This window comes from Lynx rufus, unplaced genomic scaffold (assembly GCF_022079265.1).
Source record: "Lynx rufus isolate CCGP_SWC_20201006 ecotype Redwood Valley unplaced genomic scaffold, mLynRuf1.p SCAF_1, whole genome shotgun sequence".
Classification (NCBI taxonomy): domain Eukaryota; kingdom Metazoa; phylum Chordata; class Mammalia; order Carnivora; family Felidae; genus Lynx; species Lynx rufus.
This window is the reverse complement of record NW_025814823.1, coordinates 141,096,469-141,123,798: the sequence shown is the minus strand read 5'-3', so window position 1 is coordinate 141,123,798 and position 27,330 is coordinate 141,096,469. Positions and strand designations below refer to the sequence as shown.

The 27,330-nt window shown below is 43.4% G+C and overlaps 1 protein-coding gene across 2 annotated transcripts; it reads right to left on the bottom strand.

Annotated features, from left to right (window-relative positions):
- Positions 1–13,448: 13,448 nt before the first annotated feature.
- CRHBP (corticotropin releasing hormone binding protein) lies at positions 13,449–26,549 on the bottom strand. Of its 2 annotated transcripts, XR_006960348.1 has the most exons (8): positions 25,901–26,549; positions 25,423–25,516; positions 24,984–25,141; positions 23,394–23,604; positions 21,022–21,170; positions 16,840–16,957; positions 16,001–16,135; positions 14,127–14,213 (listed from the first exon to the last, which is right to left on the bottom strand). XR_006960348.1 is itself a non-coding variant. In XM_047069566.1 (7 exons), exons 1-7 carry the CDS (start codon positions 25,976–25,978, stop codon positions 14,056–14,058), a joined length of 966 nt encoding a protein of 321 aa, XP_046925522.1. In that variant the 5' UTR covers positions 25,979–26,549; the 3' UTR covers positions 13,449–14,055. The 2 variants fall into 2 exon arrangements, 1 of the variants encoding a protein (XP_046925522.1); XM_047069566.1 differs by lacking the exon at positions 16,001–16,135 and having other exon boundaries at positions 13,449–14,213.
- Positions 26,550–27,330: the final 781 nt, after the last annotated feature.

Here is a 27,330-nt window from a genome sequence, read left to right as displayed (position 1 = left end):
CTCCCTCTCTCTCTACCCCTCTCATGCTCATTCTCTCTCTCTCTCTCTCTCAAAATAAATAAATAAACATTTAAATATTTTTAATGCTTATTTATTTTTGAGAGAGACAGAGACAGAATGTGAGTGGGTTAGGGGCAGAGAGAGAGGGAGACACAGAATCCAAAGCAGGCTCCAGGCTCTGAACTGTCAGCACAGAGCCTAATGCGGGGCTTGAACTCATGAGCTGTGAGATCATGACCTGAGCTGAGTTGGACGCTCAACCAACTGAGCCACCCAGGTGCCCCAATAAGTAAGCATTTAAAAAACAATAATTCTCCCTTAAGAAAAAGTGTTGGGATGTTTTGTTACACAGCACTAGGTAACCAGGACACCTCATATCTGGTACGAAAATTCTGGATTGATTACCATTCAATAGGAGAAACAGAACCACCATGAGTTATACATAGGGATTAGACGTTATACAATTGTGGGAGCTGGTTATGGCTGCGGCATCTGCTTCTGCTTCTGGTATTGGGCTTAAAATTGGCAAACCAATCCCAAATGATTGTTTGTGAGATTTCCCAAGAGGTGGATGGGATTTGAACTGTAGAGGTTTGAAGAAGATGTTCCCGTGGAAAGCCCAGACTTGAACCATTAGCAAAGTGAGGAAATGGAACTCCATGGAGGGCTTAATTCCCAGAGCCTTTTTCTTTAGACTGTAAGTCAAATTTCCCCACAGTTTTAAATTCTTTCCAGCATACCTTTTAACTCCTTTGATTTCCCTCACTCATTATTTTCCTATGGGTGCTGTGATGAAGTACCATAAACTGGGGGGTTTTGAACAATAGAAATTTATTCTTTCATCATTCTGGAGGCTAGGACTCTGAAATCAAGTTATTGGCCATACCAACAGCTCTAAAGGTTCTGGTGGAGAATCCTTCCTTGTCTTTCCCTCACTTCTGGTAGTTGCTGGCAATCTTTGGAATTCCTTGGATGGCATCCAATTTCTGCCTCCATTGTCACATGGCCCTCTTCTGGGAGTACGTGTGTGCCCTTTCCTCTTATAAGGACACAGCGATTGGATTTGGGGCTCATGCTGCTGTGACCTCGTCTTAACTAATTATTTCTACAAAGACTCTATTTCCAAGCAAGATTCCACTGTGAAGTACTTGGTAGATATTAATTCAGGGGACACTATTCAACCCAGGACACTCATTAATAAAATTTTCAGTGCAGTGTGATGATGTTATGGGGGGAAGTAAAATAGAGAACCAAAAGGGGAAGTGAGAGATGCACTGCTCTCCTAACCCGTATCTCATCCGGTGTCAGGTGGGACAGCAGTCCATGAGTCCTCTGGGGCACAACCAAATGCGAAATGAGTAGGGTGATGAGGACTGGCAAGGGGCAGCAGCCGAGGTTAGGCGATGCCTCCGGAGGGGGCTTGAGACAATCCACTTTCCTTCCCCCAAGCTGAGGCTTTAACCGTAAGCATAAAACAAGTTGCTAGAAGGGAAGTTGTGGGCCCTTCTTATTTCTCCATCTATAGTCAAAAGTCACTGAAGCATAACAAATAATGAGGAGTTTCAAACAATTGAGACTGGCTACCCGTAGAAGCTTTTGTGTGCTCTGTGGGTCGGGGCTGCTGGTGAGTAGCGGTAACTGAGAAAGTGTTCTCCTTCTCGGGGAAAGTGTATCAGATGTTTAGTTATAAATGGTCAGAAAGTGTATTTAACAAGACAGGGGTATTGATCAGGAAATAATTGTTTGCTAGAAAAGGGGCAGTCTTTTCCATGGGCAATTAAGATGGTGTCACTTGATCCCTAGTCCAGGGAGAATCACTCTTCCAGTGCAGTGTCATTAACCTGGCGTCATGGCAACAGGCTGGTCGTGGGTTCTCCCTCTGGAGCTTTCTTTTATTAATGTGTCTGCTGTTCACAAGTTCCAGCTTGCCCTTGCATTGTGTTGCTCCAAACACAAGTGACAAGGTGGAAAGAAAGCGAAGTAGACTTTATTATTCAGCACAAGCCTTCAAGAAAATAAAAAACAAATAGACCAACCGTGGGCTAGCCACATTGAAAGGTAATCTCCTTTCTCTATGCAGGTCTGTATATCCTTGTAGTTCGTGGACCAGTAACATCAGCATCATCTGGCAGTTGTTAGAAATGCAAAATCTGTGACCCCACCCCAGAATCAGAATCTGATCTTTGATAAGATCCCCAGGAGATTCACATTCACGTTAAAGTTTAAGAAGCATTGCCAAGTATAAATTTTCCTCTAAATAATAATATCACCAGCAGCTGCCTACCGAGGGTTTCTCTTCTGAGGCACCACTCCTTTTCAGTAGCCTTGGTGGCCTGATAAGATTTTTTTTTAAGTGGAAAATTGTCAGTGTTTTCTGCAATAAGAGGAAGCCTTGGCAATTTAGGCTCAGTTTATCATACAAATAAGTTTCCAAGCTGTGCCAGGTATTGGGTCCCCAGGATTTTCTTGTGCCCTGTCTAGTTTTCGGAGACGTGTCCCTTGGACTCTGGCTCACCCAGTCAGCTCAGAGACTCCATCAGTGAATCAGGCACCATGGTCTGCAGCACCAAATGGAGGAGGCTTTTGTTCTAGAAATACTGCCTGCAAACTGCCAAAGAAAAGCTCAAAAGCAAGTTTTATGTCCTTCAGCCAGGAGAGAGTGTGATACTGTTGCTTCTTATTCATCACAGCGCTGGATTTCTTATCTAACCTTAGCCCAAGGATCATTATGAAAATGTTTTGATAGGCAAAACACCCAGTTTGAAGGACTTGCCTTCATTCCTAGCAGACATATGAAATACCAAAGACCAGCTCTTAAAATTAAAATGAAATGAAAAATGAGGGAAAGGACACTGAGCTTCCCATTAAAACCAAATAATGAAAGCAAACCCTTCAATTATCTAGATATTTGTTTCCCAGACTTTGTACTTTTTTAATTTGGGGGAAGAGAGGACGGAACGGGATGGATTGTAAAGAGGAGAAGAGATGGGGCATAAAACCTGTAGTATAAAAGAATAATTGATAATTAGGAATAGGATGAGTCACTGTGGCCAAGGATTAACCTTGACAAAGCAATGTGAATTGTTTCCCATTATGGATGGGCAGCTGTATAACCTTGGGTAAATGACTGAACCTCTTTCTGCCTCAGTTTCTTAACTGGTAAAATGAGGATAATCGTACTACCTCCTCTTTGGACTGTTGCAAGATTAAATGAGATACTATGTGAATGTAAACCATTTCACAGGGGTTAGTATGTAATAAACACTGAGTACATGTGAGATTTATTGTTGCATAGAAATGAAGTAAATTCTGAGACTAAAAGAAGGTATTAGAGCAAAGATCTGAGTATCATGTAGATTAAAATCTACCTACGTAAAGAAGTGAAATGAGGAAATGAGGTGCTTTACACAACGACTAGGGGAATGAGCAGATGAATCAGGCTTGGGAGAGTTAGTCTGTGCAGGTTGCTACAACAAAAAGGCCATAAATCAGGTGGCTTATAAACAATAAACATCTGTATCTCAGAGTGCTGGAGGCTAGGAAATCCAAGAGCATGGCTCCAGGAGATTCAGTATCTGATGAGAGCCATCTTCTCACTGTGACCTCATGCGGCAGAAGGGGCCGGAAGCTTTCTCAAGCATCTTTTATAAGGGCACTAATCCCAATCACTTCCCAAAAGCCCCACCTCAAAGTACCATCACCCTGGGGACGAGGATTCAACATATGAATCTGCGGGCGTGGGACACAAATCCCTCATAACAGAAGGGTTCCTCTGAATTATTAGTTTTGTTCACCCACATTCATTTAATTAATAGAAGTAATCAGTTCCTCACAGCATCTTTATAGACATCACTTTTTGAGAGAGTCGTTTTCACGAGAACTATTTTTAAAAATCTGCAGAGTATCTGAGAATATTAGTCTTTTATAACAAGGAGAAACAAAATGCCTAATACACAGTGCATCTCATTGTACATGCAGGTCTCCTGACTTCTTTCGGAACAGATTTTTCTTAGCTTGTCCCAGCTGCTATCAAACCCATCTAGTGAGTTTTATATTTTACTGTCTCTTTTCTTCATCTCTTACGTTAAAACAAATGAACCTTCTGAGTTTCCCCCCTATAATGTTCCCCTCTTGTCTTATCACATACATTCCAGATGTTTCTGCAATCCTAAACAGAGCACATTTCATTAGGGACCTGAGGAAACACATTGTTCATTCATGCATGAGGGAGTCCTTTCCAGTTAAAGACATTGCTTTGAACGAGTCTTCCAAATGGGTTTCATTGATAAGAAATGAAGGAAGTTAAAAGCTTGTCGCTTAAGATTTGACAACAGCCAGAAAACTTTCGTTAATCATGAATGTGAAGTGATAACATTTAATCAGCATGGGTTACAATTAGAATATTGCCTGGAATTTATGTAGGCACAATCTTAACTGTCTGTGTAACTGTTGGCTGCTCTTTCTACAGTTCCTCCTAAAGATGAAATAAAGCTGGGGGCACCTGGGTGGCTCAGTCAGTTGAGTGTCTGACTCTGTCTCGGGTCATGATCTTGCGGTTTGTGAGTTCAAGCCTCGCGTCAGGCTCTGTGCTGACAGGTGGGAGCCTGGAGCCTGCTTCAGATTCTGTGTCTCCTTCTCTCTCTGCCCCTCCCCACTTGTGCTCTGTCTCTCTCTCTCTCAAAAACAAATAAACATTAAAAAAAGTTGTTTTTAAAAAAATGGGATAAGGCATCTCACAACCATTATTATTTTGGATTTCCTTTTCCGAGATAGCTTATTTGGGTGAGAACTTTGGCCTTTGCCATTGTCAACATCTGCCTCTCAAGTAAGTAGACCGGGGTGATATGGGAAAGGTGCTAATGAGTCTGTTGGCATCTATTCCTTTGCCCTTTTGTGCTCCTGTATTTGAAAGTCAGTTTGATTGTGACTGGCCAGTCACATGGGACTATGTGGAGAAAGAAAAGACATAATTACTTCAGACCCTTCATTGACAAACAGTGATGTGGCAACAGCTTTGCTTACAGCACATCATGGCTTGAGTACAAGAGAAAATTTTTTTTTTTTCAACGTTTATTTATTTTTGGGACAGAGAGAGACAGAGCATGAACGGGGGAGGGGCAGAGACAGAGGGAGACACAGAATCGGAAACAGGCTCCAGGCTCTGAGCCATCAGCCCAGAGCCCGACGCGGGGCTCGAACTCACAGACCGCAAGATCGTGACCTGGCTGAAGTCGGACGCTTAACCGACTGCGCCACCCAGGCGCCCCCAAGAGAAAATTTTTAAGAGAAAAAAGTTAGTACTATTTAGTGTGTTGGCATTCTCCAGAAAAACAGAACCAACAGGTTCCCTCTTCCTCAGAGGACCTCCAGCTTATTTCTCTTAGGACCTTCAACTGATTTGACAACGCCCACCACAGTATGAAGAGTTGTCTGCTTTACTCAAAGTCTACTGATTTAAATGTTCATCTCATGTAATAAATACCTTCACAGCTACATCCTGACAAGTATTTGATCAGATATCAGGGTACCATGACCTAGCCAAGTTGACACAAAATATTAGCTGTTCCATTTGGCTACTCTAAGAATTGGAATTGGGACTAATTTGTTATAATATCTTCAGACAAATGCCCTCAAATCACTTTGAATGCTGTGTTTCGATAAAGGAATAAGGACCAGAAAGCTTTCCAAGTCACTGCTATGTGGGCAGAAATTGTCTGTGAAAGCAGTGTCTCAGAGTTTCTTTTTTTTTTTTTAATTTAATGTTTATTTATTTATTTTTTATTTTGGCGAGAGAGAGTATGTGAGCCTGTGGGGGAGGGACAGGATGAGGGGGATAGAGGATCCTAAGTGGGCTCTGCAGGGACAGAGTTCCGCATGGGGCACTAACTCACGAACCAGGAGATCATGACCTGAGCTGAAGTCAGACGCATAACCGACTGAGCCACCCAGGTGCCTCCATACTTTGTTCTAGTAACAGTTTCGAGCACAGTGGTGCAGTAATATGGTGGTCAAGCTTTGATGTCAGATCATCGGAATCTGAATTCTGACTTTATTGCTTTCTATGTGATTTGAAGCCACTTACTTTTATTTCTTTCTGCTTCAGTTTCTCCATCCAAAAAAGGAGATAGGTTCAAATGTTCTAACTCGTTGGAAGTTTGTAGAAGGGTGCAAAGTACATATTAAGTATTATATAAATATTAGTTTTTGTTATTACTTAAAATTAATAACAAAGCCAAACATTTTCTTAATGCTTGTCCATCTTAGAGAGGTTTTTTTGTTCTTTGTTTTGTTTCTAAGCCTATAGCCTTATAGAAAGGTATACTCTACCTCACCCCTTCCTACCTTTACCCTGGTGTTGACATCTCCATATCCCTTAAGGGGCACTCAGTGTAACCAAGTTGTTTTTCACTAGGAAGGCCAAGAGAGGGAAGAATTGGAGAGATTCCTACTAATAAGTAAGGACAGGACAGGGGGCTGTCCTTCCTTGTCCCCCTCCCCCGGGGGGGGGGGAAGATTGGCTTTCACTGAGCAGATGGCAAACTTTATGAACCCTGCAAATGAACTATCCCATTTAAATAAATTGATGAGTAAATACTGTAGCAGGAAGGCCATTCTTTTTTTTTTTATGTCATTAATTTTGACAGAGAGAGTGAGTGTGTGCACATGTGAGCAAACATGCACACAAGTGGGGGGGAGGCAGGCAGAGAGGGAGAGGGAAAATCCTAAGCAGGCTCTGTGCTGCCAGCACAGAACCCAGCGCGGGGTTCCATCTCACTGAGATATCATGACCTAAGCTGATAAGAAGAGTTGGTCGCTTAATTGATGGAGCCACCCAGGTATCCCCCTTCTCTTCAGAGAGAGAGAGAGAGAGAGAGAGACGGAGAGATGAGAGACGGAGAGTGAGCCCATAAGCAGCAGAGGGACAGAGGGAGAGGGAAAGAGAATCTGAAGCAGGCTCCACAGTGGGTGTGGGGCAGGGTGATGCAGGGGCTTGATTTCACAACCATGAGATCATGAACCAAAAGCAAAGGTCAGATGCTGACTGAGCCACTCAGGCATGCTAGGAAGGCCATTCTAAGAAAAAAAAAATGTATATAACAATTTAATGTTACAAAAACAATCAGCTGTTTTCTTTTTACCATATAAATTCTCATCACTTAAAAGGCCCACCTCTTATTTCCTTTAAATAGCACAATTGTTTACAGCACGTGAGATGAAATTATATTACCAAAGCCTTAATTCATAAACAACTTTTCGGGGAAAGGTACACTCATAGTGTCAGCCATGGGCCTAGAACGCTGCTTGATACTTAGAGAAGCGATCTAATGAAAGAGGTAGGTGCTCCTGTTTGTACTTTGCGTGTGAGGAAGCTGACGCTAGGAGAGGGAAATTGACTTGCTCGAGGGCCTGTGGGTGATTAGTGGTTGAATTAGAACTCAGCCTCAGGTCTGGTTCTTAAGTCTGGCTTCCTTTCCCCCACTCCCCAATCCGATGCCTGCACTCATAAGACTAGAACTTGTTTCTAAAGCTGTGTCTCTGGTCCGTCCGTTCTACAGAGGCAAGATTGCACTCCGAGCTGGTCCTAGGCAAATCTAAGGAAGTGTACTAAATTTGTCTTTGACAACAGCCCCAACTCCCCAGCAAGCTCTCTTTTGCTTCCCTCTACAGACTCTCAGTCAGCTAGTGGTGTCATCAGTTCCTTGCTGGCTTTCCCTGAAAGCCTTAGTGGGGCATCCATCTGAGTCCTTCCCCTTCTCTCAGCATCTCACACTCTTAATCCCACCCACACACTCTCCTTTATTCATAGCTTACCTGCCAATTCTATGTCATGATATAATGCTTAGTAATACCTTACACGGTCAAATTCGTTACTAATTTTAAGTTATGTCATTAATTACCTCTACATGGTTTGAATCTGTTGAAGAAATAAAGAACTCATGAATTACTTGCTTAATTAAAAACACATCCTAAAGAACAGAAGGAGAAGGATCTTAAGGGTACAAATTTTGGTGATATTCTCAGTAAAGTGTGTCTTTTGCTGTCCCTCCAATCATACCACATAGTTAGCCGTCATATGGGCTTGTGCTTTAGTCCGCTTGATTACATCTGAACCATTTATAACATAGGACACACTTTCTTAAACTTTATAAACCTGGAGAGGGGAGGGAAGTCAGCAGAGAGGGGTCCATTTTCTTACTACAAAAACCCTGTATCTAATAACCCATCTAGTTACAAAGATGGAGGTTCTCGGGGCGCCTGCGTGGCTCAGTCGGTTCAGTGTCCGACTTCGGCTCAGGTCACGATCTCGCGGTCCGTGAGTTCGAGCCCCGCGTCGGGCTCTGGGCTGATGGCTCAGAGCCTGGAGCCTGCTTCCGATTCTGTGTCTCCCTCTCTCTCTGCCCCTCCCCTGTTCACGCTCTCTCTTTGTCTCAAAAATAAATAAACGTTAAAAAAAATTAAAAAAAAAAAGATGGAGGTTCTCTCTAGCCTATCCAGCTGTATGTCCTAGTAGTGACTTTATGTCTTCCCCTTACAGCACAAAACGCTTCTCATTTTCAATTTTTTTTCAGCTGCAGAGGCATTGAAGACACTGTTGCTACTAAAAACAAAGCTCAGAGTCCAATTTGGAGACCTCGGTTTTCACGATGTTTTCAAACGCTCAAATCAAGCCTTCTTTCTCTTACTGGTATTTCCTCTTTTGCCTCTCTGCTTCTGCATTGTTTGTCTTAGCAAACAAAGAAAAAACATTTAAATGCAAAGAGAGAAATGGTTGGTAATCATTACAAATGACCCATTAGAAATGAAGCCATTCAGTCTGCTTATTTGAACATACAAAGGCATATCTCTCTTCTGAAATACTACACTGAACAGATAAGAGTGTATTCAGATATAATTTCATGTGATTATCTTATAACAGGCGCTCCTAGCCACAATTCTCTATCAGGTGTTGTTAAGCACACAAACTGCTTACCAATAAATCTTGTCCATCAAATCTTTATTTTTCTTTCACAAAGATTCCACTTTGCAGGCAAACTCTGGCAACACCGCCCACCTATTAAAATAGCAAGAAAAGAAAAATTGAAGTTGAGAGAAAAGACTCTGGAACAATCTTTGTTACAAAAAATTGTCCTGTGTCAAATGTATTTCCTCCCTGAGAAAAAAGTACGTAGAGGGCATAAAAACTCATGTAGTAAAAGGCAAAATTAGAAAGTCAAATACAAGGGGCGCCTGGGTGGCTCAGTCGGTTAAGCATCCGAATTGGGCTCAGGTCATGATTTCATGGTCGGTGGGTTTGAGCACCAAGTCGGGCTCTGTAGTGGCAGCTCGGAGCCTGGAGACTGCTTTGGATTCTGTGTCTTCCCCTCTCTCTGCCCTGCCCCTGCTCACACACACACACACACACACACTCTCTCTCTCTCAAAAATGAACATTTAAAAAAATTAGAAAGTATAAAAGCAGAAACATTAAGGTGCCATTATGGACTTATTTTGCACCTGGATTAACCAATGAATGTTTTTAACTTATATTGAAGAGAGGGCAGTCCGGTTTGAGAAGACTAGTTTAGAAATTACTTTTAGGCATTATTTACTCTTGAAGCAGGGATTCTTTCTTATCCTGAAACTTTGGATGGGCTTCAGGGTCCCGTAAATTCTCAGAAATTTAGGTGTGTTCTTATGTATACTGGGCCTTTTTCCCTAGGAAATGTTCTGTAGTTTCTGTCAAATCTTCCAATTTTCAAATCTGAGAATCAGTGTTCTTAGAACACTCTTTAAGGAATATGGAAAAGTTCGATACAGTTAGATACGTTTCAGTTAAATGCTGGTGTTTATGAGATCAAGGATGTGCATTCAAGGTATTTTTCTCTGGAAGACAATGAGATCAGGTCTGTCTGGAGAGTTGCAACAAAATCTGACAGGAAAATTAGAGAAGAGCTGAGAGTTACATTGAGGCAAGCCCCTTGTGTGAACTATGGGAATGCTCAATGCTATACCCAAATCATCATCATCATCATCTCAGTAACTTAACATAATAAAAATTAACTTCTCATTCACACCAAGTCCAATTCCTGGTCAATAGGCAGCCTTCCACGTGGTCACTCAGAAATCCGGGGTCCTTGCATCCTATGGCTCTGTCTTCTTGTATAGTCTTGGATCCCTCTGTTAGAATCTTGCTATCTTGCCAGGAGGTAGCGGAGGAGAGAGAAAGCATAGAGGATCTCATGAGGATTGGACATCATTTTTACCCATGTTCCTTCAAGCAAAATTCAGCCCCATGACCAAACCTAACTATAAGGGAGACTGGGAAATATGGCCTAACTGTATATTTAGGGGGTAGAAGAAACTTGTGGTGAGTTTTGGTGAACACACAGCATTTCTACCCTCTCTTAAATGAAGCAACAGTACCAGGAAGAGGTTGGAGGTGAAGAAGATATGCTGCTTTAGATACTGGTTGAAAGTCCATTGTCATTGGCGACCAATGTATCCCAACAACAGTAGGCAAAAAAGGCAGGAGGTAGAAAAGTGTCCAGAGGATAGGACAGGCTCAGCGGAAGTAAAACTTAGGAGAACAAATGCTCAGAATGTCAAGCATGGAGGCAAGAGGAATTTGGGAATTCAGTGATCAGTATCAGAGCCTGAGTCACCTAATTAGTATTGGGGAAGAGGTAGGGCTAGGAGGGGAGGCTAAGAGGAGGTTCTGGCAAGACCTAGAGTGAGATAACCAAGAGCAGGAAGATTACACCACAGAGATGAGGGCTGTACACAAAGGTAGAGTCAAGACAGATTATTTGTGAGGCGACTCCTTCACGACCAGAACCTACAGACAGGGATCAACTATAAGGAGAAACACATGGGAACCTGTTAAGGCCTGACATGATCCACCCTCAAATGTTACCAGTAACTTTATACTCTGCTTCCCAGTCACAGACAATAACCCAAATTAAACCTAGTTTCCTCACAAATGTTTTGGGATGAAAAAGGGCAATGAATCAGCACAAACCCTTCAGAGAACAGAGCCAATACCTCTCGTAGAGTATAGAGGACCCAGGTTGGCATATTTGCTTATAAGTAATAAATAACAAAAGTAGCCGCTAACATGTGTAAGACCTAGTTCTTGGGCTTTAAATACATTTAGCCACTTAATCTTTACAAAAATGTTTATTGGAAGGAGGTACCTTTATTACCCCAATTTTACAGATTAAAAACTGAGCAGTGAGGGGTGCCTGGGTGGCTCAGTCAGTTAAGTGTCTGACTTTGACTAAGGTCATGATCTCACGGTTTGTGGGTTCGAGCCCCATGTTGGGCTCTGTGCTGACAGCTCAGAGCCTGGATCCTGCTTCGAATTCTGTGTCTCCCTCCCTGTATGTCCCTCCCCCGCTCGTTCTCTCTCTCTCTCTCTCTCTTTCTCAAAAATAAATAAACATTAAAAAAATAAAAAGATAACTGAGCAGTGAGACTTATATGTAACTTGCTCAAGTAAATGGCAGAGCTGGGATTCTAAGAAGTCTGCCTCCAGAGTCAATGACCTTAACCACTGTGCATACTGCCTTTCCTAGATCATCAAATTTGGCCAGAATTTCAGATAACATTTACTCACTTAGTGAAGGTGCCAGTGAGGACACACCATGTTACTCTCTCCCAGAGATTTCACCTACCATTTTGTTTCCAGAAAACTGCCCCATCCTTTTGGAATGCAGACTAAGTCATGGATATCCAAAGAACGTCTTGGGCAGTTCACTGGAGGGGCTGTCCTCTCAAAAAATGTGTGCTCTGTTGCAGTGATAAGCTTGGAAGTAAAATATGCCACAAATGAATGAATGCAGATTGTCAGGGTTAGAAGGGCCACACACAGTCCACCCATTTTAGGGCAGCGAGGTTGAGTAGCTTGAAAACTGTCCCTGAGGAATAAAAGAAGGTTGTCCAAAGTTCCACGTAAAATACTTGCCTCCTTACCTCAGACCATTTTCTGTACTCAGCGTAAGGGGATCGTAAGAATTAAAAGCCAGAAACTGTAAGCAGTGATGTGACTACATTCATTCTTATGTTGCTAAAGGAACCGTGAAAAAGAAAAGGGTTCAACTTCATAGAATTTCTTGTCTATGAAATAAGGAATCCAATGTCTTGTTATATAACTAGCCAGGAACTGTATCCATTCAGGCATTTATTCACTCATGCCAGTCTTTCTCCTACCATTTATTCATCCATCCACTCATTTATCAATTCGGGCATTAATTCATTCATTTGCTCAAGTATTCACTCATTCCAAAATATCTACTGAGCCAAAATTTGTGCTAAATCCTAGGTGTTTTTAGCACCCTCATTCAGTAGTTTTCTTTCTGCTTGGTTTTCAAATTTTGTTAACAAGCCCAGTGTATGGGATGCCAGTACATTTCATTATAAAATGACCTTTATATTAAAGATATTTCAGGGGGCGCCTGGGTGGCTCAGTCGGTTAAGTGTCTGACTTCAGCTCAGGTCATGATCTCACAGTTCAAGAGTTCGAGCCCCATGTCGAGTTCTGTGCTGACAGCTTGGGGCCTGGAGCCTGCTTCAGATTCTGTATCTCCCTCTCTCTCTGCTCCTCCCCCACTCACGCTCTGTCTCTCTCTCTCTCAAAAATAAATAAACATTAAAAAAATTTAAGAATATATGTTTTGGGAATCATAATCAGGCCATTAATTATGGTATTGTTTGCAGCTTCTATCCATTAATCCAAAGTAAAGAGTTCACTTAGGAGTATTTCCTTTTTTGCTCAGGACCTCAGTTTTGGCCCCATCCTGTCTTTTACAGGCCACATGCTTAGTCCCTAGCCAAACATGGACAAGTCTTAAGTCAACAGTAAATTGCCCTCGGTACCAAAGAAGGCCTCAGATTTCTGCAAACATCTATGAGAGCTGTAAGGCCCTTGCTGTCCTTAAGAAGTACACCTCATTGGCGGGCGCCTGGGTGGCTCAGCCGGTTGAGCGTCCGACTTCGGCTCAGGTCATGATCTCACGGTTCGTTGAGTTCGGGCCCCACATTGGGCTCTGTGCTGACAGCTCAGAGCCTGGACCCTGCTTCTGATTCTGTGTGTGTGTCTCTCTTTCTCTGCCCCTCCCCCACATGCTCTATGTCTCTCTCTGCCTCTCAAAAATAAAGAAAACTAATAAAAAAAAATTTAAAAAAAAAGAAGTACACCCCATTGTGACAAAAACATGTATTCTCAGTCTTCTTGGACAGTAGAAAGGGGTTTCTGCATCCTGCTTCCCTACGAGGACCAGTTAGCGCTGTTTGTGCAAACACTGCAGTTCTGCCTTCTGCTCTAAATCATTCTGCTGTAGAGGCCCACAGTTCTACCAGCATGAAGACGCGTAACACGATTTAGCTCAGCTTTTGGTTCTGCATCACACGAGAACACTATTTTCTGATGGTAATAAGGGAGGGGACTACTCAGGAAAACAAAGCACAATGTCAAGGCGCCAACATTCTGATGTATTTATTCATGTTTGTGTTTGTGGATGGAAAATTTTTTTCCATGCTCCAGAGTTTTGTTAGCAACAAGACATTACAAATCAATAAACAACAGCTACGACTACTATCTATTGTAAACAGAATAATATACAGAAAATACATAGATACAACTACTTTGGTATACAGACATTTAATTGTTTTCTGTTCTAAGACGAATCTGAACACCGCCATTTTAACTTCTTTGTCGTATTTTCCCTTGAGATACAATTTTTTAGTGCCCATTGCTCTGCACTTGCCTTATCAGGGCAGGTTTGTAGCATACCAAAGAATTATAGAAAACTGTTTTCCTACCAAAGGCAAAGGAGGGTTTATCTGCTGCCATGTGGTTGTCTATACATTACAAATGAAAAAGAAGGTACAAAAATAAATGCACGCTTGCACGCCCACGTGTGTGTCTACATATGTGTGTGTGTATGTGTAATATGTGTCCAAGCCTGGGAATACTGACTGATTCGAAACGCTCTTACCTTGCTGGTCATCAAAATCACATATAACAGCCATTAAAAACTCACTTAGCTAGCAGCATGTAAATCATGGGGTTGGTAATTCACAGAGTAGACAAACAGATTTCTTGGATACTGTTTCCATTTGGGTTTTCCAGTTCGTATGGTTCCAGCTGGCGGTACTCAAAAGTCACACGATTTACGTGCTTTCCGCTGGAGACCATGCGCACCACCGTGTTGTCACAGCCAATTTTCATCTGGGCTATAATTCATGGAAAAAGCAAAAGGTTCCCTGCAGGTTAGAAACCACATAAACCATTCCTGTCGATAAGATCATTTAAACACAAAGAAAGCAGGGGGATGCATCTTCCTCTCACATACTTAAACCATGCACCTGCCATCAGGTGAAACGTTTTGTTTTCATTGTTATTATAATATATAATTAATTGTAGGATACTGAAATTGAACTCAGTTCTCCTCATGGGCAAAAAAAAAACCCACTGTTAGCCAAATAAAACTGGCTGGAAAGAGGAGTTAAAAAGAAAATCGCAGGCCCAAAATGGCGTCCCTGAGACCAGGGTCCCAAACTGGGGCTGAATACCTAATTTAATTGTAATTTCAACCTCCCCTAGAAAAATAGCCTTAACCAGTCAGTCAGGAATTTTTCCATCAACGTCAAGGAATCTGCCACAGGGGCCCTCTCCATCCCCCCCGAAGGAAGATGAGGTAATCTACAGGATAAGACACCTTGCTTTTCCCCCTCAGGGAAAGTGACCTGCCTGGAACAATCCTTTTCTCTTGCCAAATTTCTTGTCCTACCCTTCTATAAAAACCTTCCATTTTGTACAATGCCTTGGGGACCCCTCTACTTGCTAGATGGAATGCTCCCCGATTCATGAATTATTTCGTAAAGCCAATGAGATCTTTCAAATCTACTCAGTTGAATTTTTGTTATTTAACAGAGGCAATAAGACGTCTCTGCATTTTTCACATTCTCCTACCTTGGAGGCTTCTGCGGTAAATGCAGAGAAGGCAATCTGTCTACCATGCACCTCTGCTCTAGCTTAGTGTTCTCAGCAGGGGCAGTACCGCCCTCTAGGGACAGGTTGGGAATTTGCAGGTGTAGTTTTTGGTTGTCATAGTTCTGAGGATGCAAGTGGCAGTTAGTGGACATGGCGAGAGGACAGAGTGCACCGATGAACATTACATAGACTAAAAAAAAAATCACCTGCTAATTATTTTCTGAGCCTAGATAATAACTCTATTTTACATACAAACAAAAATAATTTGCATAGTTTAGATACACATGAATATACTTGTGTTTGTTCTATTATTTACCTGCACTTTTTCAGTCTCATTTTTTTCTGTGCTTCTTACATGGAATGGCTTTTGATATCCTTACTTCTCTTAAATCCAATCTTATTATTATTTGTATAAGCATCTTGCAACGTTTATGTCTATCTTCTAGTGCAGATATGACCAAACAAGTGTATATTGAAACTCACATATTTTTATCTAAAATTTCTTTCATTTCTCCACTGTCAAGCTGGTCCCTGAGGCAAGATTTATGTGCCCTACGATGGTTTTTTTCTGCTATTTTAATTTTGTCCATCTTCCCCCCCCCCCCCACTTTGTCTCTAATAAGACCTATAGCATTCTGAGAAACATGAACATTATCATTGCATAACAGGTACTTCACAAGCCTGTGCCTGGGTTCAAATGAAGTAAAACAGCTAGATACTTATTGAGGTAAAAGCCAATTTAGATGCATAATAAATATAAAACCTATGTTTCTTTTATATAAGCACCAGGGAGTCTAGGTTAAGCTTCTGTGAGGAGTCCAAATTTAATTTGCTTTAAATTATTTGAAAGGTCATTCTTTTTCTGATATTACTCTAAACTTTAATATATATAACATGCTCTGTTTCCTTTGTTAATGTGCACCGTATTTGCTTATTACTGGACATAACTGTACCAAAATTACTCTGGCTTCAATTACCTACATTTTAAGGCAAGAGTAGTCTTTAGACCTTAATCTACTCTTCTTACCTAGTGCAAATGCATCTCCTCACAGGTGCCCTCCTGCATGGAAGGATCCGGTGCCTCAGAGAACACAGTAAGAGGCGAGAAAAGCCACATGTACTGATGGTCTAAACCAGCAATTTCCAGCCACCCTCACCATACCTGGGCAGAATCAAATGGAAAATCTTCACTGATCCCTAGCAAAGAATATCTGGTTCTGTTGGGCATCCTGTGCACTGGCCTGGTCTTTTATTCCCAGTGACCACTTCTAGATTTTAGAATGTATTTCTGTTTTTGCAGTAGTCTTTCAGAAGCTGGTTTTGCTCCTAGAAGTTGGGGACATTCAGCAGTTATGAGACTTTCTGATAAAGAATATCACTTTTTAATTTATGTGCTATGAGTAATACACACATACACATATAGTTAGGAAATTTATTTGGATATTACTATATTATTATATTGTAACTAATTGATGGCATATCTATTTGAACTATAGTTTTCAGTTAGTAAACTCTTTGGTATCCAGAGGACAAAAGCACCGACTTTCAGGAAGGCGGAAAGAGCACGGAACAAAAAAAGCTTTGTCTTTTTCATGGTCTTACTCAGGGCCAATCTTAAACATGCACCTGTGTTCCTTCAGAGGTTTCTTTTCCAGTGTCCAATATTTTGATAATGCATTCACTATAACCATACATATGCTCAAATGTAAAATCCTCACATTGGCTCAATGTACAAAATGGAAGTTTTCTAGGTGGAACCTGCCTTCCCATGTATAAAAAACGTGGTATGTTTTATTTTAGGAAGTATCAGGTTTTATTTAAGGAACCTTGATAGGCTCATAAGTAATAATCAAAGACACATCTCACCAGGGCCGTGAAAGGAATAGCAGAGGTCAGCCAAAGGCATCATCTTGGAAGGGTCCAGTCCAGTTCCTCCCAACAGCTCCACAAAGTCTCCTATTCCCCCACAACCTGCTGAGGGGTTCTAAAAGAAGCAAGCAGCAGAGAAAGATGTATTTCAACCAGTTACGGAAGTCAAACCATTTGACCAACTGCAATTTGGTGAATTCACTCCATTTGCCGTGGACATCCTGGCAGTGCCATTTAATTTAACACCCAGGACTCCGGAAATTAAAAGATACTGAAAAGAAAAAATAATCATAAGAACTGCTTTTCTAAATCAGTTGAGTAATCATTTCTTTAAATGTGTGTGCATTAAAAAAATTTTTTTATCAGCTCAAGGACTGGAATGATGCAATAGGAATCTGTAAACTCCACATAAAATGAATGAAAATTGGATCTGAAAATGCTTTGCTTTGTAAATCATTTGGACATACATACTGAATTATTTGAATTTCTTAACTCATGCAGTCAGAATTTCTATTAATAGATAGGTCTTTACAGTTTTTCCTTCAACTCACCTCTTTCCCTCCTCTTTATAAAAGACTTTTCCCGCTATTGGGATGATCCTTATCATTTCTGCTGACAGGCATTTAGATTAGTTATAAGAATGCTAAAGAAAGAAAAGAACCCTAATTTGGGGCTTAAGCTAGCTAGAGTCACCATTGTCTTTCTCCTCCCGACTAAAACTAATTTATTTTGAGCTACTCAAAACGAGAATGTATTCTTAGACTTTGTACAATCACTGTAACAACCACTTTCTGCTTCCCTTCTTCCTTTCCACACTGCTTTGTCCATACTCCCTTGTCCACAGTGCCTGTCCACGCTGCCTGTCTACACTACTTATCCACACTGCCTGTCCATACTGCCGTGTCCACACTGCCTGTTAATGCTGCCTGTCTGCACTGCCTATCCACACTGCCTGTCCACATTGCCTTGTCCACACTGCTCTGTCTACTCTGCCTGTCTACACTGGCTATCCACACTGCCTTGTCCACACTGCCTGTCCACACTGCCTATCCAAACTACCTATCCACACTGCCTTGTCCACACTGCTTATCCACACTGCCTTGTCCACACTGCTTGTCCACGCTACCTATCCACACTGGTTTTTCCACACTGCCTGTCCACACTGCCTGTCCACACCACCTATCCACACTGCTTTGTCCATATTGCCTTGTCCATACTGCCTATCTACACTGCCTATCCACACTGTCTATCCACACTGCCTTGTCCACAGAAATTCCTGCATTTCACTCTTCCCACAAAAATAAAGCAGCCACTTTCAGTCCCAAACATTGTACTTTGGGCCACCTATCTCCTGAGGTCAGGGTTACTAGCCTTTGTGGGCATGTGACCACAAGCCAGACAAGCCACACAAGGGCCTGTTGCTTGGTTTAATGCTGTGCTGTCATCATCTTGAAATTCTTAATACTTTTAAAATAAGGGCCCCCACATTTTCAGTTTGCACTGTCCCCCACAATTACATGGCCAGCTTCGCCTGTGATCTTCTTTATTGAGGCATACTCATTGAGAGATCTAGTGCAGAGCGGCAAGATGCTCAGAAGTGAGCCACATGGACCCTGACACACACAGAAAAACATCTAAAATAGACAATGTTAAACACACACACACACATAAAAACACACATTCAAACATGCAGAAGACATTGAGATGCAACTAGAACTAAACAACCGAGTAGAAAAAAAATAGAATACCAACTGTTTGTCCAATACAAGGAAGTAGGTGGGGACACACATTTTTTAAGTGCTTATTGTATGCTGGGTCCTGTGCCTTGATGCTCTACACATCATTTCATCCAAGAATGAAACAGAGGCTTAACTAGCTCCCCTGTGGACAGGGCTTCTTGTATGAAGAGCTGAATAAGAGGTGAAGGAAAAAAACCTTAACTGCCTCTCCCTTGAGTAGAGGATGTCCAGGGGGAACATCTGTTAAGACTAAACTTTCCACTTGGTTCTTCAGGTTCTAAATTTCAGCAAGAGTGGTGAAGGGGAAAAGGCAGGCCCCGTAGAGAGAAATGGGAAGTAGGGGGGTTGGGAAGAAGTAGGTGCTAAAATGAGGGAAACCAAAGAAACATAGAAGTTAGACACACCTGTTCCTTGACACTCAATGACTTCTCTCTCCTCTTCCCAAACATCTTAGCTATTCTTAGGAATGAGAAGTACTATACTACCCTGCTTCTCAGTAGTGATCCCCTAGGTTTCTCTGTTGAGGTTCTGCCTCCCTGGACTAACCCACTATCGTCTCTTGCCTAGACTGTGACAATGGCCCCTAGGGGCACTCCCTGTACCACTCTGGCCCCCATAACCCATGCAAAGCCAGAATGGCCTTTAGGTAATCAATCCTCTCCCTCTTGCCTCGGACCTCGTTAATTAATTTGGTCATGAAGTCAGCAATTCCCAGCCACCCTCATCCCACCGAGCATAATCCAATGGATCATGTTGCTTTCCTGCCTGCCCCCTTTCAGTGGTTTCCCACCGCACTTAGAATAAACTCCAAATCCTCAATATGACCTGCTGGGTTTACCACACCCTGGCTCTGCCCGCCTCCCTGATGTTGCCTAATATCCCCCCTTCCCCATATCTTTCTTTTTATTTCTGGAAGCCCACTTCTTCCTCTGAGCCTCTGCACTGCCGTCTCCTCTGTCCCTGGTCCTTCCAGTGGCTGCTGGCTCCTTCTTACCTATCACTCACGTTTTACTTTAAATTCCTCCTTCTCAGAAGTTTCCTTTCCCGACCACCTTATCTCAAGGAGCTCCCGCCTCTCCCTCTACTGCATTGTCTATCACCACTCTGCTTCATTTTCTGTAGGGCACTCACCGCTATTGCAAATGCATTGCACTGTTGCTGAGCTCAACCCACTAGAATGCAGGTTCCCTGTGAGCAGGAGCTCTGTTGCTCGTCGCTCATTTCCAGCATCTAAGATAGTGCCTTGCATGTGGAAAGTGCTCAAAAAATATTTTGTAAAGGAATATATAGATGCCTAGAACACTGCAGACTTTAACATTTTTTCAAGGGGAAATACCAAAATTACTCCTCACAGCCTAGAATAACTAAAGGGTAGATCTCCCAACCTGCGATCATGCTTGCCATCTTCTACAGTATACATCAGGAATAACATATAATTGGTATCAGGACGAAGGGCTATGCCAAAGACATCTCCTTATTCTGGTCTTTATCAAAGGATCATTCTTCCACTAAGGTTCAATTAAACAACCCCCCCCCAAAAAAAACAACAAAACAAAACAAAACAACACAACAACAAACAGGCACTAGCTCATGAATTCAGGGCTTAAAGGAAATTAGATATACACCTATTTTCAGTCCTGGTCCTATTTATTTGGTTTTTACTGGAATCTACCTAATTAGGAACAATGACTGTCTGTGATGTCAGCAAATATATGAGCTATCTTAACCTAGAAATATAAGAAAGTATAAGGAAATGAGAATGACCCAGAGGGAAGAAGCTAGCGGTGCAAAAAAAAAAAAAAAAAAAAGGAAAAAAGAAAAAAAAAGATCAAGCTCAGCATTAGTTGTAAATTCCATACAGAAGTTCAAAGGAATATAGGTTGATGGAGCTTCTCAGCTAATATTTTCATGCAAAATGAATTGAGTTAAACATAATGCAACAAAATCTTCAACACTCTACTGTATTTTGCAACTTAAAAATCCAATTTTGTATTTTATGCTACACTTAGCATTCCTTCACAACACAGTTCTGTCAATGAGACACTTCCTTCGTGTCAAAAAAAAATTCCGATAATCAGAAAAACAGCTGTGTAGATGACTCACACTAGGTTCTGCTAGGAGAGAATTTCTGTAAAAGAGGCAAGTACCAGAGAGTTCAATTGTAATTACATGTCACAACTTTCCCAATTGAAAACCTTTCCTGTATCACAAGAAAAGTAGTCAAGTAATCGGAAGGGGCACATGAGTATGCACCGAGCAGCGTGAGGCAAATAGAAGGGGGCTTTCATCAAAGAGGCGAGGGAAAGCGGATGTGGGGCTAAATCAACAGAAGAGCATGCTCCCACAATTTACTAACGTCCATGTTTGCCCTGTATGATTGCTCCTCCTCTGATAAAGCTGTGGCCTTAGCAAATGATTGGGAAGGAAGAAAGCAACTCACCTGTGACTGCAAACCATGTAAGTGTCCCAGGGTGAGATCAGATATTTTGATCACCACAGGATAAATTATGGAGAAGCTGCAGTTTCGATGCAGGTGCGGGACTACCAGGGTAAACCTTCCATTTGGGGTCTGGGAAATGACATTGCAGGCTTTGCAGAAAAACAGAATCACATTGTCATTATTGGGTACGCAGGGTTCTTATAGGAATTTATCCTATCCGGGGCGACTGGGAGGCTCAGTCGGCTAAATTTCCGACTCTTGATTTCAACTCAGGTCATGATCTCACAGGTTCATGCAATCAAGGCCCATGTCGGGCTTCATGCTGATAGTGCTGAGCCTGCTTGGGATTCTCTCTCTCTCCATCACTCTCTCTGCCCCTCCTCCACTCCCTCTCTCTCTCTCTCTCTCTCTCTCTCTCTCTCTCTCAAAATAAATAAATATTTTTTAAATGTAATAAAAAATCACTGGTGATGTGCAGACATGGTCAGAAGGTTCTAGGTGGCAAGAGTGCTTCTAATCTTGGGGCACCTGGGTGGCTCAGTCGGGTAAGCATCCGACTTCGGCTCAGGTCATGATCTCGAGGTTCACCCTGTGTCGGACTCTGTGCTAACAGCTCGGAGCCTGGAGCCGGCCTTGGAATGTGTGACTCCCTCTCTCTCTGCCCCTCCCCTGCTAATGCTCTGTCTCTGTCTCTCAATAAATAAATAAATGTTAAAAAAAAAAAAAAGAATGCTTCTAATCTCAATCTCAGAGAGTTACCTTGTTTACAACAAGCACAAGACTTAAATTAGTAATTAATCAAACAACACTAGCTAGTGGAAGTTCTAGAAACACTTCATTAACTAGGGTCCAAGTTCCAGCTGAAAATCTAGAAAAAATAAAGGCTCAAAGATAAAGCCAGAACTAAAACCTTGCCTGTCTGAAAAATTCACTCATTGAACTTGGAACCATAATGATATATTTTTTTAATGTTTATTTAGTTTTGAGAGAGACAGAGACAGAATGTGAGTGGGTTAGGGGCAGAGAGAGAGGGAGACACAGAATCCAAAGCAGGCTTCAGGCTCTGAGCTGTCAGCACAGAGCCCAACACGGGGCTCGAACTCACGAGCTGTGAGATCATGACCTGAGCCAAAGTCGGACGCTCAACTGACTGAGCCACCCAGGCGCCCCAGAATCATAATGATTTTTTTTTAAATAATGAAGTAAATAAATAATAAAATTGTTACAAAATAGACTGAGAAAAATAGAAGAACGGTAGAGGAACAGTAGGGGAATAGTAGAGAAAAAGGGAGAGAGAGAATCCGAAGCAGGCTCTGCATTGTCAGTGCAGAGCTCAATGCAGGGCTTGAACCCACAAACCATGAGATCGTGACCTGAGCTGAAATCAAGAGTTGGAGGCTTAATTGACTGAGTCACCCAGGCACCCCAAAGATTTCCGACTTCTAACCACACAAATATAGGAGAAACATTTCATGTTGCTTTCTGGGATTATTCTAGCTCTCAAAATAGCCTTGCGGGGGTGGGGAAGGGGTTCTTCCAAAAATTTCTTTATTAAAAAATAAAAATTGGAATATAATACATTATTCTTTGGCAGATAAGGCCCCATTCTTCCACCACACAAAGTGTCAACATTAATACTAATGTACGCAAACAAAAATGAGTGATGTTTTATTTTCCTGATTTTTAAAAAAATATTTTTCTCCATTTAACTCTGTAAATATATGGATGCATATATATATTTCACTTCATGGGGAAAAATAATAAGCAGATGAATGAACTAATTTTGATTAGAATAATGTGTTTTAGGCCTGGGCTGTTCAGTTTTATACAGCATCTATGTTTGTATCCACCAGAAGCAGAATAAGTTAGAGAGGTGGACTCAGAATTAGAGGGCAATGTTGAGGTCCTCTGGTCCAACCCTCTGCTCAGGACATGAACTCTGTCTACCACATCCCAGAGATGCAGTCTTTCAGCCTTTGCCTAAATATCTCTAAGACTACAACTTCAGATCTGATCCCTCAAGCTTATCCAAGATTAATGGAATGACATGGAGGGATTACAGTTTGTCACTGAATTCATTGTCATGCCTCAGATTAGAATAAGACTAAAGAGAAAAAAATAAAATTCTACCCACCAAAACTTAATATCCTACCTAGCCTAGGAAATAAGTTGAAAACTGTGAATTGATTCTCAGAGCAATGAATAGGAAATATCCTTTAGGTCATTTCTAGTGACAAAAAAAAATTTCCATTCAAATCATTCCTCACTTCAAGTTTCTTAAGTCTGGTGCAATCACACTACCTATGAAAAGTGGATCTGACACTCCCTCCCTCCAAGTCCTTACTGACTGAGAAAAGAGGGAGCCCACTTACGAAAGAGGTTGGGATCTGTCTTTATGGTTACTGTAAATCCGTTTCCTGGTTGACGAACCCGGAAGAAGATCATGGCCACATTCTGGGAGGATCTGATGCTCCTTCGGCTAAGACCACTGTCACAGAAATCTATGTACCGCTCAGTTGTGGGGAGAGGATGATCCTGGGAACTGGGGAACTTCTCCCCCTTGAGAATCCAACCATCAAATACCTTCCAACAAAAAAACACAGAGAGAGATGATCATCTCCACCAACTCCTGAAGTCACAGGTGTGTTGAAATCTTACCTAGCAATGCACCTTCTGTCCTATGTCTGTCTGTGAGCAAGGGACAACCTGCACTTCCCTGCCCACTTGCTTTCCATCTATATATTTTTTGACCGTGAAGGTTGTCTGCAAGTATTATTGTTAATTAATGATTGGGTTTTTTTCCTCCATAAACCTTAAAGTATCCAAAGCAAGTAAACTTTATTATACTCTGTTTTAGAATTCCAGCCTCCTTGGTACCTGAAACTACAGCCAATATACATTTTTATCTTGGTCATATTTTCCACACATCCCATCTTCAGAAGAATTCCACACAAGCCTAATTTGGGTTTCACTTGGTCTCTTCCTTCTCCTCGTTGACATATAAACAAAACATCTCAAAATTAACAAAAGAAAAAAACTAGAGCAGCAACTTCACCTACTTGCCCATGGTTACAGGTGCCCATTTTCCTCACTTTGAAATTTTGTTTCATATTAAAATACCAAGAACTGCTTCAACACGCAAACAGCAATGGCTGTTAGGCCACTTAGGGCTTTCCACCTCCACCTGTTAAAGTCAGCTTGTTGGACAAATGGTCAGAGTCTATCGATGTTACTGTTAAAATCACCACAGGTCTCCAAAGTAACGGCTTGAGCCTGGTTCACGCTGGCAAAATCACCAGCTACAAAGTGCTTCCGCGGATTGGTCCTCTTCTAAAAGGAGTCGGACAGATTCCAAAATCATTCCACTTGGGAGGTTTTTAATCATGATCCTTTTAACGGGGCTGTGTAACTCTATCAACCGTCCCAGGCTGACCCGGTAGACTTAGGGAGACCGACTAGGAGGGGGCATGTACTGAGGCCGGGGGACTCGGCCTTCCACCTGCCTCCGACTAGACTGGCTCTCAGCATCCCGCCCAGAGGCCCGGGCCCCAGGGCTTCCAGACCGAGTCCCCCGGGGAATTCAAGACAGCTCCCGCGAGCCTGCGACAGCTCCCCGGAGCCAGGGGCCGGCCTCAGAAGCGGGGCTGGCCCTCCTCGTGGCCCCGAGCGCCGGTGCCAGTCTGGATCAGTTTCGTGTTAACACAGCGCTTCTCGCCGCAAGTTCAATCAAGTCTTTGGGGGCGCCCGGGTCCCAGAAGCGCACGGAGGGGAAGTCAAACAACCGCGGCCGGAGCTCCGGGCGGGGTTCGCGCCCCGCGGCGGTCCGGGGTGGGGGGGGGGGGCGCCTCTCCCGCTCGGCCACCAGCCGGCTCCACGCGCCGCAGCCCCACGCCGGGCACGGCGCCCCGTCTCACCCCCCTCGGGGCCCCGCGGCGGGAGCGTGCGCCGCGAGGAAGCCTCACCTTCAGGAAGTCGCCGCCCTGGCAGTCGATGGAGACCAGGTCGTAGTGGATGGTGACGAACTCTTCGGGCTCGCCGATGAGGAAGGCGGCGCAGTGCAGCTGCGGCCGGTCGGCGGTGAAGGTAAACTGGCCCGGGAGGCTCAGCATGTCCAGGCACCCTGGGGGAGGGGCAGTGGGGCCAGGGGGCCGGGGCTGCGGCCACCGACGCCCCGGCCCCGGCCGGCCCCTCCCCGCGGGCCCCCGTTGCCGGGTCCGCGGCGCCCGGTCCCCACGCGGAGCGCGTCACCCGCCCCCGGCGGGCCCCTGAGCACGGGGATTGAGCCCCCGGCCGGCCAGGCCAGCCCCTTCCCGGCGGTGCTCGGAGCCCCGTGAGCGGGTGCGGAGCCCGGCCTCGTCACCTCCCCGCTGCCCCCGGATGCGCGCCGGCACCCCGACTCACGCAGCGCGCGGCGGTACAGCGGCTCCCCCGCCAGCTCCCGCTTCAGGTTGGCGCCCAGGAACCGGAGAGGGTCGTGGTCCGCAGCTTCCCGCAGCTGGCGAGGAAAACGCGTCAGTCTGAACGAGTTCAAGACTGCGGGAAAGGGGACCCGCAGCGGGGCACTCTCCCTGCCCCGCAGCGAAGAGAATAAAGTGAAGGGATCCAGGTCTCCCGCGTCCGCGTCCGGAGCAGAAGAGGTCTCAGACCCTTTCCCTCAGACCAGGGTGTCCCCAGGGGCCAAGGGAAGGACGTAGTGGCGAGGAGGAAGACCAGGAGAAAGAGGGGGCAGAAGGTAGGGAAGAAAGGGCTAAGCCCAACACGGGCTGAGAGCTGAGGCAGCAGACCCACCCCCAAGGCTGGACACACACACACACACACACACACACACACACACACACACACACGGAAGATGTGACGGCTCAGTCCGGAGATCGCTCACCTCTAGGTACCGGCTCTCCCCTCTTAGAGCCATCAAGATGAGAATGAAGTGACACTGAAGTTTGAAGGAAGGCGACATGCCGGTCTTGCCTCTGCAGCTGGTCGGCTGGGCTCTGGAGGTCTCAGGCTTTGCTTCCCAAAACTACGCCCAGGCTGAGAGCTAGAAGCTGGTAGGGTCCCTTTGCTGGGTCTCTTTTATAGAGCAGTGAGGAGGGGAGGCTCTCTGCCCCTTAACTGATCTGAGCTCAGTAACCATGGGTTACCCTGTCTCAGTGACAAAGTGCGTGCTGATGACGAGGGTCCAGCTCTCAGCCACAAATTCTCAGAGTGGTCCAGCATTATTCACCAAGAATGATTTTAGGCACTTAAGACTTATTGAACTAAACTGTGGGACAAAGAAGGAGGTAAGGATAGAAAATAAAGGAAGGCGTTTGGCTTGACCTGCCAAATGCTGAATTATCGTTTCCTGTGGATATTTGGGGAATTTTCAGTGTTGCAAAGCCAAGTGACAAGGTTACACACATACATAAAATACCCAAACAGATAATCTTATCATGCAGGCTTGTCACAGAACCTTGATGGAACCATGCTGGAAATCATCAGAGATTATAGTGTTTGTGCAATTGCTCTTGTCTCTCAGGAAGGAACTTGAGGAGTTTTTAGCTCCAAAGAGAGCTGAACAGAAGCTGAAGTCTGATTCTGCAGAATATGGCAACAATGCAACTCAAACTTTCTTTCTGTCCCTTAGTCTTTGCTTTATCCTGGTCCAGTTTCTTGTAAGCATTTCCCTAACGGAAAGCTAACTCTGGCATCTGTGAACTTCTGGATTTTCACCTAGCTTTGTCATTTAGCCCAAATGTGTACACCATAGGACACACTCCTGGGCCAGCTAACGGTAACCATGACCTTGGCATCCATCTGAACGAGTGAGAGATGAAGTCATTCCATTTCACACCTTCAAATACTTGGATTATTTGAATATTCTGGTAGAAAGAAGTGCCCAGAAACCTTACTATAACTGCTTATCAGCAACTGTACAGGGCTAAACAAATGACTTAGAGATCCAGAAATAAGTATCTCTGCTGATTAGACAGAAGATGGTTGCTTCCCCTTCATGTCAAAAGTTATGGGAAATATGGGGATACTAAACTTTTGGCCTTCCAATTTATGTGCTAAGCAAGGCAGCTACAAAGTCTAAAAACCTTGTCTTGTTTTACCTCTGCCTGACAGAAAACATGGTACTACCCTTAGCTTTCTTTGTTATTAAAATTAGTACAAATAATGAGACGTTAATACAAAATTTCAGTCAAGGAAATGGTTATATTATGTTTATAAATACTCAAAATTAAGTAGTAATTTGCCTACTGGTATAGAACTTGATATTTCCTTATCTTACTTGTTTAATTGGGAGGCCTTCCTACCTCCTCCATT

What these genes read in the sequence shown, in the direction of transcription:
- CRHBP (XM_047069566.1), bottom strand. Translation starts at nt 25,978, where the DNA reads ATGTCGCCTTCCTTCAAACTTCAGTGTCACTTCATTCTCATCTTGATG. An exon ending in GCTGTACCGCCGCGCGCTGC is followed by an intron (nt 25,142 to 25,422) that starts GTGAGTCGGGGT and finishes CCCCTCCCCCAG; the next exon opens with GGTGCCTGGACATGCTGAGC. An exon ending in CTATTCCTTTCACGGCCCTG is followed by an intron (nt 14,214 to 16,839) that starts GTGAGATGTGTC and finishes CATGAATTATAG; the next exon opens with CCCAGATGAAAATTGGCTGT.